The 12,312-nt window shown below is 37.0% G+C and overlaps 1 protein-coding gene across 1 annotated transcript in view; it reads right to left on the bottom strand.

Moving 5' to 3' along the window:
- The window catches only part of PPIL4 (peptidylprolyl isomerase like 4), a 35,378-nt gene that overhangs the window by 8,931 nt on the left and 14,135 nt on the right, over window positions 1-12,312 (bottom strand). The window contains exons 9-12 of the mRNA XM_025866309.2: window positions 10,931-10,997; window positions 6,983-7,094; window positions 5,538-5,634; window positions 1,161-1,308 (exon numbers count right to left, since the gene is read on the bottom strand). Of these exons, the coding sequence (XP_025722094.1) occupies window positions 1,161-1,308; window positions 5,538-5,634; window positions 6,983-7,094; window positions 10,931-10,997 (424 nt within the window). The remainder of the gene's footprint in view (window positions 1-1,160; window positions 1,309-5,537; window positions 5,635-6,982; window positions 7,095-10,930; window positions 10,998-12,312) is intronic.

The raw sequence follows: 12,312 nt of genomic DNA on the forward strand, positions 1-12,312 counted from the left end.
AACATTCCCCCCAAAAACTACTTGATGGCTTTTACTCCATGCCAAAAAAGAAAAATATTTTCTATTGTGAAGTTTTAAAGTAATCAAACAGCAGGATAAAAAAGATGCACAAAATCTATATGAAGAAACTTAAGATAAAGGGGATTTAGTGCCTTATCAAAAATTATATAGCATGCTTCGGCTCAAACAGTGATCTTTTGACTCCATGTCCAATGCTGTCTTAATTAAGTTACATGTCTTACATCGTCCCTTTCTTCCTTATATGTTCATCCCTCCCTAGATCCTAAATTCTCTGAGGGCAAAGATTACCTGTCATTTTGTGTCCCTGAAGTTTGGGTAGGAGTGGGAGATGGGGATGGAGATTTAAGTGTCTAGAGAAGAATCAAGATTCAAGAAATGTTGGTGGCAGGGCACCTGGGTGGCTCCGTCAAGTTAAGCGTCTGCCTTCAGCTCTGGTCATGATCCCAGGGTCCTGGGGTTAAGCCCCCTGTCAGGCTCTGAGCTCAGCAGGGGGTCGGCTTATCTCTCTGCCCCTCCCCCTCCCCATAAATGTTTCACAGGTCTTAAAACTTCAAGAGCCGGGAGCCTGAGTGGCTCAGTCGGTCAAGTGACTGACTTTGGCTCAGGTCATGATCCCAGTGTCCTGGGATCAAGCCCTGCATCGGGCTCCCTGCTCAGCAGGGGAGTCTGCTTCTCCCCCTCCCCCTGCTCATGCTCTCTCTTTCAAATAAATAAATAAAAATCTTTAAAAAATATATAAATAATAAAAAATAAATTAAAAAAAAAACTTCAAGAGCTATAAGTACTATCCATAACACCTGGTGATCAGTTAAAATGACACATGAGCACTTTTTCAGCACAACCACACTTGCTCCTGATGGGAGTTAAGTAAGTGTCCACAGGTTCAGAAATCACTCGTTTCACAATATGGAACTGAATGATATACTAAGTTACTTTGAAAACAATCTTTTATCATTTGTGATCTATATTCTCAAAAACTACAGTCCATCACCCCAGTGAAACCATTCTATGTTCTAGTTAGGAACATGGCCACCCTTTCAGAACTATACCCTTTCCCCCTACATTATGTCACTTAGAAGTAATTTACAGAGGGATAAAATAATTCTCTCTCTACAGCTAAGGCTGGACCTTACAAGTACCTGATTAGTATTTCTGATCGGCATGTAGTCCTCATCTTCTTGTTCTTCAGAGCAGTGACGAGTTTTCTTCTTGTGTTTTTTACTTGTGTGTGAGTGACTTGATTTTGAATCTTCTGCTTGCTCCTCTAGTACAAGATCATATTTTGCACTGCAGCAGCTAGTTAAGGACAGATGTGAGAACTGACACTGATAATACATCAAAACATAAGAATCTGGTAAACAGAGGTGGCCATGAGGCTAAAAATTTTTTAAAGCAAAAAGCACCTCACAAGCATAAGAGTCTTTTTCTAAAACATAACTACTTCGTATTTTCTTTCAGGAAAAACGGAAAGAACCCTGACCTTAAATAAACAATTAACAACTGGCAAGTGAGTGGGCAAAAAACATGGAGGGCAAAAAAAGCTAAATCCACAAATGAAAACTTAAGTAGCCATAAAAAATAAGGAAACCTATTTGTCAGTAATGAAAAAAAACTTAAACTTACAAAATGAGGTAAGTTTCACTGGAAAAAATTAAGATATGACAAACCCCAATGCCAGAGGAGCTACAGGAGATGGAAGACACATTCCTGTGACTCCTCTGTTGAAGTACTAATTAGTTCAATCCTACAGGAGGAAATTTAGCAATGCCTCGCAACAGCCGCCACATTTAAATTGAAGAATTTATAAAAGATTAAAATAAGTTAAATGAACAAAGGTATATATAACAATTATTTTTTGTAACAGAAACCGAGAGTAACAAAAGCCTAGTAATAAGGACATTCTTAAATATACTGTAGAACTTCAACAGGATATACAAAGAAAGTTATTAGCAATGATAAGTAAATGCTATGAAAAAAACAGAAAAGTGTTTATGAAAAATTAAAAGTGGAAAAAGCTTGAAATAAAAATTGTTCATACCATATGGTAATCATAACTTTACAAATCATAAAAGATCAAGATTTGAAGGAAACAACGAGAAATGGTATCATTTGTCTAGATGGTAAATTGTGAGTGGATCTTTTTTTCTTAGTTGAAGTGTAGTTGACATACAATATTGTATTAGTTTCAAGTGTACAACACAGTGACTCAATATTTACAGACGTGAGTGAACCTTAATTTCACATAAATGTGGTATGAAAATTACGATAATGTGTTTTAATTCAGAGAGATGTATTTTCTCTAATATACTATCATGTCTTAGAATAAGAGAAAATATAAAACCGTTACACCCTGTTGAAAATAATCTCAAATTCTAAAATAGTGTTTGAGGAAGGCTGACAAGGGCCAGAATAGTGGTTTTCAAAAAAAAAGCTTAGGAGGAAGCCCAAAAGGCAGAGCTGTTTTAGAGGCGTGTGCAACTAGAGGAATGGTGGACACACTTCCCCCAGGACTAGAGCGTCAGGTCTGTTTTCACGACACCGCAGCTCTATGCCTTCCTCAGGGACATCTCACTTCTACATAACATTAAACAGGAAAATGCTGCATCCTCTTGGCTTTTCACAAGATGGCTAAAGATGGCCAGTCAGCCTGTACCATATCCTATTCCTACTCCATTATCTCTAACTTCTTTTCTCCTTTACACTACGTCACACTGTTTCCAGAGTAGCTTCTGGAGCCTCTCCTTTTGCAGGTACGAATTCAACAGCCCTTGCCCAGGACTTCACTTACTGTGTTGCTTTACACATGCAGCTCCCTCCGTCCAAAACCCATTTAGTGTGTCACAGCCAGCATTTTGTAATAATGTAGAATGGAAAACAGAATATATGGCACCTAATAAAAATACTATGGCATTTCTGTTTCAATTATGTGTGTGCGTGAATGGCTGTACTTGGATTGTGCTAGGCATAACATAAACTAGATTTCTTAAATGATGGATCAAGTCAGAGAAAACAGCCTCCCATCATAGCTCTTCCCCCATATTCAAGGTGAGCTTTAATGTCACTTCTCTTAGTGTTACCTGAGGGTCCTCCCTGATTCCTCACCTCTACAAGCCCCATATCCCACAAATGTACTTCTTTGCAACACTCTAGACATATTTATATTTGATTCCTGGTAATTATTTAATGTCTGTTCATCCCCCCTCCAACAATAAAATGTAAGGTCTATGAGGGCAGGGGCTATGTTTCACTGCTAAGCTGGCTGTGTAACAGACGCCAAGTAAGTACTTGTTGATTATTTACCATATCGCCAAGACACTTGTCACATCTCTTCTCCCTCGTTTACCCACTATCTTCTACTCACTACTATAGGCAACACCTGCATGTGTCAAATCTTTCCGAAGTCCTTTGAATTAACCATAGATTTGTGATCTCTCTGACTTCCTTTCCCCAATTTATTCCCCAAGGTCTACCCTGGCCAAATTAAACTTGCCTTTCCTTTTGTTCTATTTTTAATCTTATTAGTAGTCTAATTTACAATAATTTCTCTTTTTCTCAAGATCCATAAAAGTGTATCTCCACCATGCCTTTTTAACTTAAAGCTTATCTAATTATATATTAAAAAAAACCCACTAAACTTATCTGATTATTAGATTGTCCTCTGAATCTCCTTTCCCTGCCATAGTAAAAAAGTCACATAATACATAATATACAAGGTGGGTGTAAAAAAAAATATATATATATATATATACATATATATATATATATATATCTTACATATTATAAACACATGTTCTGTCACTCTATTATTGTACCTGAGATTATAAAGGCCTTGCTAAAATGAAATCAATTACCAAGAAAGACTATCTTACTGGGTCAGACTCAAGAATTTCCTTTTTCCTTGTTTAATATTCTGTTTGAGAATGATTAACAATGGTTTGCATCAGGTCATGTCTGTCTTCTCCATCAATTTCAAAAGACTGAAAGCTGACACTGTTCAATACTAGCCACATGTGGTTGTTTAAATTAATTAAAATTAAGCAAACTTTAAAATTCAGTTCCTCAGTCCATTTCACATGCTCAAAAAACACATGTGGTTGGTAGCTACACTGGATGGTGGAGATAGTTTCCATCACTGTGGAAACTTCTATTGGATAGTAACTGGGCTACAGATTTATTCTCAAACATGCCTGGTTTCTTTTCTTAGCTTTTAGTAATCTATCATCTTGAATTTAGAACATTTTAATACTACATATTCTTCCTTTTCAGCCTGAACTATTTATCTCTATGAGGAAAAAGATGAAAGACACCTCCTTGTACTTTACACTCTATGTCTGCACTTCCTTTTATCTGCCCTACACACTTCCCTTCTGCCAGCTGCAGCTACTAGTGGTTAGCCTAAATTTAATTTCAAAGATTTGTTAAATAAATCTCAAGTGTATCCCACCCATACCTTTTATGATTTTAATATTTCAATCATATCCCCCCTTACGTACATCTTTTTAGACTACATCTTAGCTTACTGTTTGGTATGCTTGCGTGTGAAAGCCGCCTCCTCGTGTCAGCACATATCAGACTTTATCCTCCTGTCATGCCTCTTACACCTTACAATGCTTTATGCACTGTAGACAGTCAACACAGTTTTTCAAATGAGTGTATAACAAGTCAACCTGATATTCATCTTTCCCTGATGAATACTTGGAAAAGAAATGTCTAAGACAGGTGTGGGAAAGAGAATCCCTAAAACACCAACAGAAATTAGGAAACAAAGAAACCATTTACCAGAAAGAATCACAAAAGAAATAACTTTCGCAATGTGAAGAGTGATAGATTTATAATGAGAATATCAATGAACAAATTAAAATGACATAATGTAAACAGTATGTTTCACTGATTTTTACTTGTCTCAACTAAAACTTGGAAGAACCTAAATTAAAATGGTCAAGTCAATGGATTTCTTTTTAATCATATAAAAGCTAACTCTTACATACAAATAGGAGCCCAATAAATATTTGTTGCTAGACTGACAATGTACTAAGCAGAAAGAAGCAACCTAATCATGTAAGAGAACAACAGGATTTTGTTAATCTACATATTTGCCATCCAAAGAAGTTAAACATTATGAGGAAGGTTAACACCAAGAATTTAGCGTAGCTACACGAAGAAAATTTCTGAGTATGAGGAATTTAAAACATTACAATTGTATCCAAAATACAAATCTTACCTGAAGATTTCAGAATAAGTGTTAACCTTAACCTAAGAGTAAGGAGGGAAAAGAATTAGGCTAGAGATTTTTTTCAACCCTAACCTTATTCGTACATTAGAGAACATACCAAAAAAGAAAAGTTTATGTAAGACGTTGAAACAGGATCACAATAAACTAAACGATGTCTTCACAAACCACTGGATTCAGGAACCTTGTCTTCTACAGACTGTGACTTTTTATAACATATCACACAGTATTCTACACAGAGTGGATGGTCTATACATATTGACTAATTGGTTATTGTAAAGGATACTCCTGCTTGGGCTTTACTTTATCTTTCAAAACTAAATTAGATGGTTTATCTTGTTCCTTTTCATATTCCTTGAAATCACTCTTGGTGTATTTCCCACCTATTTATTAAAAAAAAAAAAAAAAAAAAAGACTTAGTAAAAAACCTCCCCTAACTTATTAAAGAACAAAAATTAATTTTAAGAGGTATAATACATCAGCTATTTTATAAATGGCATATACGTTGGCAGACAGAAAAAGGCTGAGAAGAAAACAAAAGAAGAGTAATTCATTCTCCATTACTATTTCAAATCCGTTTTGCTAAGTAGCTATATGCTGCCACCTAACGATATATGTGAGTAATTACAACATCAAACTTTCAAATCCTAAATGACACAGTGAATACATTTCACTGGGAAATAATGCAGTATTTAACTAGAGCCATTAAGTCCATGAGAAAATTAGGTCCAAAGGAAATTGAGGGCTTGAGACTGGAGTCTGAGATCTGAGAGGCTTAGAAGTTGTAAAGAAGTGAGGCTTTAAAGATCTCTGATCTGTCAGAAGAGACACTGACCAAGATCTCCAGAGCACCAAGCAGATAGCAGGACAGCAGGAATGTACACAGAAGTTCACTAAAGGGTGTGAAAGGGGAGGGCTGGCAACAACACCAAGCCTAAGTCACCTATATTCCCTCCCCAAGTGCCAGAAATGAAATCAACAATCCCTTCAGAAAAACAGGACCTACTGTTATATCTTGACTGGTCCTCGGTGGCAGGGCCAGGAAAAAGCATCCTATGCAGCCCCTCTACTCCCAAGATGAAAACTGTATGTATAAAATATATATACTTCCTTTTTTAAAAGAGAAAGCTAACAAATATACATAAAACCTACATGGGAATAAAAACATGAAATAAGAGGAAATTCTAACATAAACACATATGTATGTATGTTCAAAGAATGTATGTGGAAAATAATACAAGAAACAGGTAAGAGTGGTTACCTCTGGGAAGGGAAATGGATAGATGAGGGAAGGGAGAGTTTTTAAACACCACCTTTTCAATTTTCTACCATGTGATAACTAAAACAAACAAACTTCAAAAAAACTTAAGAGTTTTGCACCTAGAAGACCCAAGCCATCACAACCATCAAAATCATTACTTTGCAAATATGCCATGTTTGCAGTGGGTAATTATAAGTAATTTATAACACAAAAATAGTAAATATATTCACCATCAGCTTAAATACACATATACACACACACACACTCCCCTGTATGTTAGATTCTTGCTAGCACCTACGTGAAACCATAAATGGCAGAAGTTCCATCAATAAACATTTCTCCTAATGAACAACACTAAGGCAAAGGAGGTACAGGCACACACGTGCACACACACACACGCACACAATGCACACGCACGCACGCACACGCATGCACAGTGAACAGAAACAAAGGAAGCTGAACCAACATACCTTTTCCTTTCCACTTAACCTTTGCAACAGACTGGCTAAAATCCACATGTATTCTTCTGTCGTCTATAAGGACATTGTCCATTTTGAAGAACGCCTTCTCACAATCTTCTTCCTGATAATAATTACAAAAACTCAAGCATAAATCTTTATGGAAAAAATTTCTGCGCTAGAACAAATACTGAAAACACAGCAAGTCTGTTGTTACTAACACTAATATTTGAGTGCCTATCACACACCAGATGCTGTTGCATGCTCTGCATCTATGAGCTCAGTTAACTCTGATAACAAGCATATGAAGTACTACCTATTATTATCTCCATTTTCTCAAAGAGAAAACATCCGTTTAGAAAGGTACAGAAGTTGCCAAAGGTCAGCTGGCAAAGGTGAGAGCCAGGATTTGAGCCGAGGCAGTGTGACTGTAGTGGACATACATACACTTGCAAATTGTGCTGTACAAGTCCATCTACAAACCCTTCCATTCGAAACCCAAAAATATTCTGAAAGTTGAAAGCTGTTTTTATAAATTTGGTGTTAAAATCCATTTGACAGGGGAGCCTGGGAGGCTCAGTCGTTAAGCGGCTGCCTTCGGCGCAGGTCATGATTCCAGGGTCCTGAGATGGAGCCCCACATCAGGCTCCCTGCTCGGCAGGAGGCCTGCTTCTCCCTCTCCTGCTCCCCCTGCTTGTGTTCCCTCTCTGGCTGTCTCTCTCTCTGTCAAATAAATAAAATCTTTAAAAAAATAACATAAAATCCATTTGGCAACAAAACTTCACCTAACAGAAGACCGTGGCCTTGATTTGTTCCACTTAGTATGAATATGCATTTGTTTCAGTGCAGAAATATTTTGTGAATGATTATGGAGTGCTGACCCAGAGGAGTATTACACAGTCCACACCTTTCTAAGTTCTGAAAAAGCCTGAAATCAGAAACATAGCTACCCCCAGGGGTGTGGATAATGGACTGTGGGCCTGAGATACCAAGGTCGGTGTTACATAAGGATTCTTCCTGTCAGCAACTTCACAAACCCCCTATTCTCCATTTCCGACATCTGAAGACTAGAAGTGATGCATGTCAACCCAGCATTGATCAATTATCTCCTATATTCCTGGAAACATATTCTCTGGCGTGCTCACAACTTACTAGAGACAATTCAGAGAAGAAGATAAAAAAACAAAAACTAGTTATAATTTATTTATTTACCATGTATGTCAAGAATTAAATGGATTATAAACTCCATAAAGATATAAAGCTTTATTCATCTTTGTATCTACATCATTTAGAACATCATCTCGCACATGATAGGCAATCAGTGTTTTGCTCTTTTTTTTAAAGCTCTACATCCAACATGGGGCTCAAACTCATGACCCAAGAGGTGCATGTTCTACTGACTGAGCCAGCCAGATGCCCCAACAATCAATGTATGTTTGATGAATCTGTAATGATTATACTTGGGCAGGCATAACTGCATCACTGTGCCCTTTCCCTAAAGAGAAAGTTCTCAGATACTTTACACTTATGTAGGCACCTGACTTATGACAAAGATGGCACTGCCAAGCTGTGTGGATAGGACAACCTTTTCAATAAACTAGGCTGAGTCCCCTTGCTATCCAATGTAAGAAAAACGAAATTTAACATGATACACATAATACACAAAAATCAAATTACAGATCTAAATAGGAAAGATTTTTCACAGCAAACCTTCTAAAGGTAGCATTGGAGGATTTTTTTTTTTTAAAGATTTTATTTATTTATTTGAGAGAGAGAGAATGAGAGACAGAGAGCACGAGAGGGAAGAGGGCCAGAGGGAGAAGCAGACTCCCTGCTGAGCAGGGAGCCCGATGTGGGACTCGGTCCCGGGACTCCAGGATCATGACCTGAGCCGAAAGCAGTCGCTTAACCAACTGAGCCACCCAGGCACCCCAGCATTGGAGGATTTTTCATGACTGTGGGGGTAGACAAAGTTTTTTAAAACCAGCCATAAGAAAAATATTGATGAGGGGCGCGGGGGTGGCTCAGATGGTTAAGCATCTGCCTTCGGCTCAAGTCATGATCCCAGGGTCCTGGGATCGAGTCCCACGTCAGGCTCCCTGCTCCTTGGGAGCCTGCTTCTCCCTCTGCCTCTCTCTCTCTCTCTGTCTCTCATGAATAAATAAATAAATAATCTTTAAAAAAAAAAAGAAAAAAATATTGACAAATTGAACTAAAAATCAGAAATTTCTGCTTATCAAAAGACACCATTAAAAATGGGGAAAAGGCAAATCTATAGAAAAGATACTCGCAACACATATAACCAAAAAATAAGCTTGTATCCAGAAAATGTAAAGAATTCTTACAAATCAAGAAAAAGGCAGCCAAACATGCAATCAAAAAGTGGGCAAGTCTTGAACAGTTACTTCATTAAAAAAAACAAAAAAAAGACATCCAATGCAATAAACATATGAAAGGGGGCGCAACCAAGGAAATGCAAAATAAAACCATAAGATACCACTACACACTCACCAGAATGGATAAAAATTTTAAAGACTGACCATACCAAGAACTGACAGGGACTCTCACACATCGCTAGTGAAAGCGAAAATATAACCACTTAAGGGAAAAAAAAATACAACCACTCTGGAAAAATGATTAAAATAATCTACTATAGCCACAACTACCCTATGACCCAGCAATTCACTCATAGGTACATACCCAACAGAAATGCATACATATGTACACCAAAACATACGAAAGAAATGCCTTACAGTAGAACCATTCATAATAGCTCAAAACTACAAGGACCAAGCTGAATGGAAATCTAAATTGTTTTATATACACATAATAAAATACTATATGGCAACAAAAATCCATATACACATAATGAAATACCACGTCAATGGAAATTAATGAAAAAAGTTAACATGTTACCACATATGAAGTAACATATAAATCTTACAAATACAACACTTAAGCAAAAGATGATGGACACAAAAAACACACACTGTGTTTACATTTATATCAAGTTTAAAATTAGACAAAACAGGTCTATAATGTTACAAGTAGCAGTGATAGGGAGGGCCTCTGGAATTCTGGTTTTTTCTGCTATCGCAGTGCCTAAAATATAGAAGGTATTCGATAAATGCTCTGGAATAACTCACTTGGAAGGATAACTGTCACTTGGAAGGAGCTACTAGTGGACACACATCAGTCCAAAGCTGCATAGAAATGACACAGCCTCACATAGCAGCTAAAAGCAATAGGAGCAGTGTCAGATTTTTCTAAATTCAAATCCCAGCTATGACATTCACTAGGGGCATAATTTTAATCAAGTCACACAACCACTATATGTCTCAGTTTACTTATTTGGAAAAGGAGGAAAGTACCTATCTATCTCACAGAGTTGTGAGGGTAAAATGCAGGTCAAGTAGTATAATGCCTGGCTTAAAGAAAGTTATCTGAGTGACATAAGCTATCATCATTATTATTATAGGTCTAGAAGATACTATCTAATCCAATATTCAAGTTGTATTTATAAGGAGGCTAATGCCTAGGAATAAGAGTCCTAAACAAACTGACAAATACCATACAATAGGTGGTCAGTGACAGAGTTCGGGTTAATATCTAGAACTTTACATCCAGTCCAGTTCTCTATTACTCAATTACAGATCTACATAAACAATGCTGAAAAATCATTTATACAATGTGAAGGATTTCACCTAAAACTTTAAAGTTTTAAAGATACATAAACTCAGACTGCACCTGACCCTAAAGTAAAGGTACACATATTAACAACAACAGATGTTGAATTTACCCTCCATTTGAATATAATAAAATTATTTTTCTTGGGTACCTAGAGAAAGGGTAAATTAATTTTCTAATTTCAGAGACTAGAAAGTTCTATAATTTTTCACATTTTAACACTATATAAGAACAAAATAAATATAAACTTAAAATACGTATACTATGACCTACCTTTTCAAATTCAATAAAAGCATAACAGAGGGATTCTCCTGTCTTCCAATCCCGAATAACTTCACAACTGAAAGAAAGTTTGGAAAAGTGACTTTAAAGAAAAAGCATTCACTCTTACTCTTCAAAAGTGAAGAACAAAATAAGCCAGTTATTAAAAGTCAAAGTTAAGGGGCACCTGGGTGCTCAGTCAGTTAAGTGTCTGCCTTTGGCTCAGGTCATGATCCCAGACTCCTGGGATCACACCCTGAGTCAGTCTCCCTGCTCAGCGGGGAGTCTGCTTCTCCCTCTGTCTCTGTCTCTCTCTCTCATTCTCTCTCACATAAATAAATAAATAATCTTAAAAAAAAAAAACCTCTTATGGGGCGCCTGGGTGGCACAGTCAGTTAAGCGTTAAGCGTCTGCCTTTGGCTCAGGTCATGATCTCAAGGTACTGGAAGAGAGTCCCACATCCGGCTCCTTGCTCAGAGGGGTGCCTGCTTCTCCCTCTGCCTGCTGCTTCCCCTGCTTGTGCTCTCTCTCTCTGACAAATAAATAAATAAAATCTTAAAAAAAAAAAAAAAAAACCTCTCATAAAAAAATCAAAGTTAAACTCGTGGAACTCTACTCCTCCAAATTTCTTCAATAACAATTAAAAAAAAGTAGTTCACCAGTGTAGTAACAAAATTATCTCAATTCTACTCTAAATGCCCAATCTTGGCCTATAGTCCTAAATTTCTAATGCACTGAAGAAAGTGTAAGATAAACTATTTACCTCCCTGTGCCAAAAGTAAACTACTGCTAAAAAATTCTTTTAAGTCATAATTCACTTCTGGTCCAAATGTAGATGAATTACAGAATTATCTCATGTTACTGTAAAATAATGTATGTATATTCATACATATATACACATTTAGTAAGTTTATGCTTTGTAGTTTTTGAATTTTAATATAAACCAAGCTCAAATTTTACCCCGTAAGTATAGCTGTTATATAGAACTAATCCATCTTGACAAGTGAAAGGACCAATAAGATGGGAGTTGAAACCATGCAGCTTGTCCATTTCCTCACATAAGTCTTTTATTTTATTTTTTATTTTTTTAAATTTTATTTATTTATTTGAGAGAGTACAAGCAGGGGGAACAGTAGGGAGAGGAAGAAGCAGGCTCCCGCTAAGCAGAGAGCCCGACGTGGGGCTCCATCCCAGGGCCCCGGGATCATGACCTGAGCTGAAGGCAGATGCTTAACCGACTGAGCCACCCAGGCGCCCTATAAGTCTCATTTTAAAAACATGAAACGAGGAACCTGTTCCATTCACTTCTTGCTTTAAAGCAAAAATGTGTGTGCTGGAAGTGGGACAATCATTCAATCATGTATATATATATATTTGTGTGTACATATTTGTAT

Source organism: Callorhinus ursinus, unplaced genomic scaffold (genome assembly GCF_003265705.2).
Source record: "Callorhinus ursinus isolate GAN/ISIS: 27379988/994484 unplaced genomic scaffold, GSC_fseal_2.0 scaffold6, whole genome shotgun sequence".
In the NCBI taxonomy this organism is placed as follows: Eukaryota; Metazoa; Chordata; class Mammalia; order Carnivora; family Otariidae; genus Callorhinus; species Callorhinus ursinus.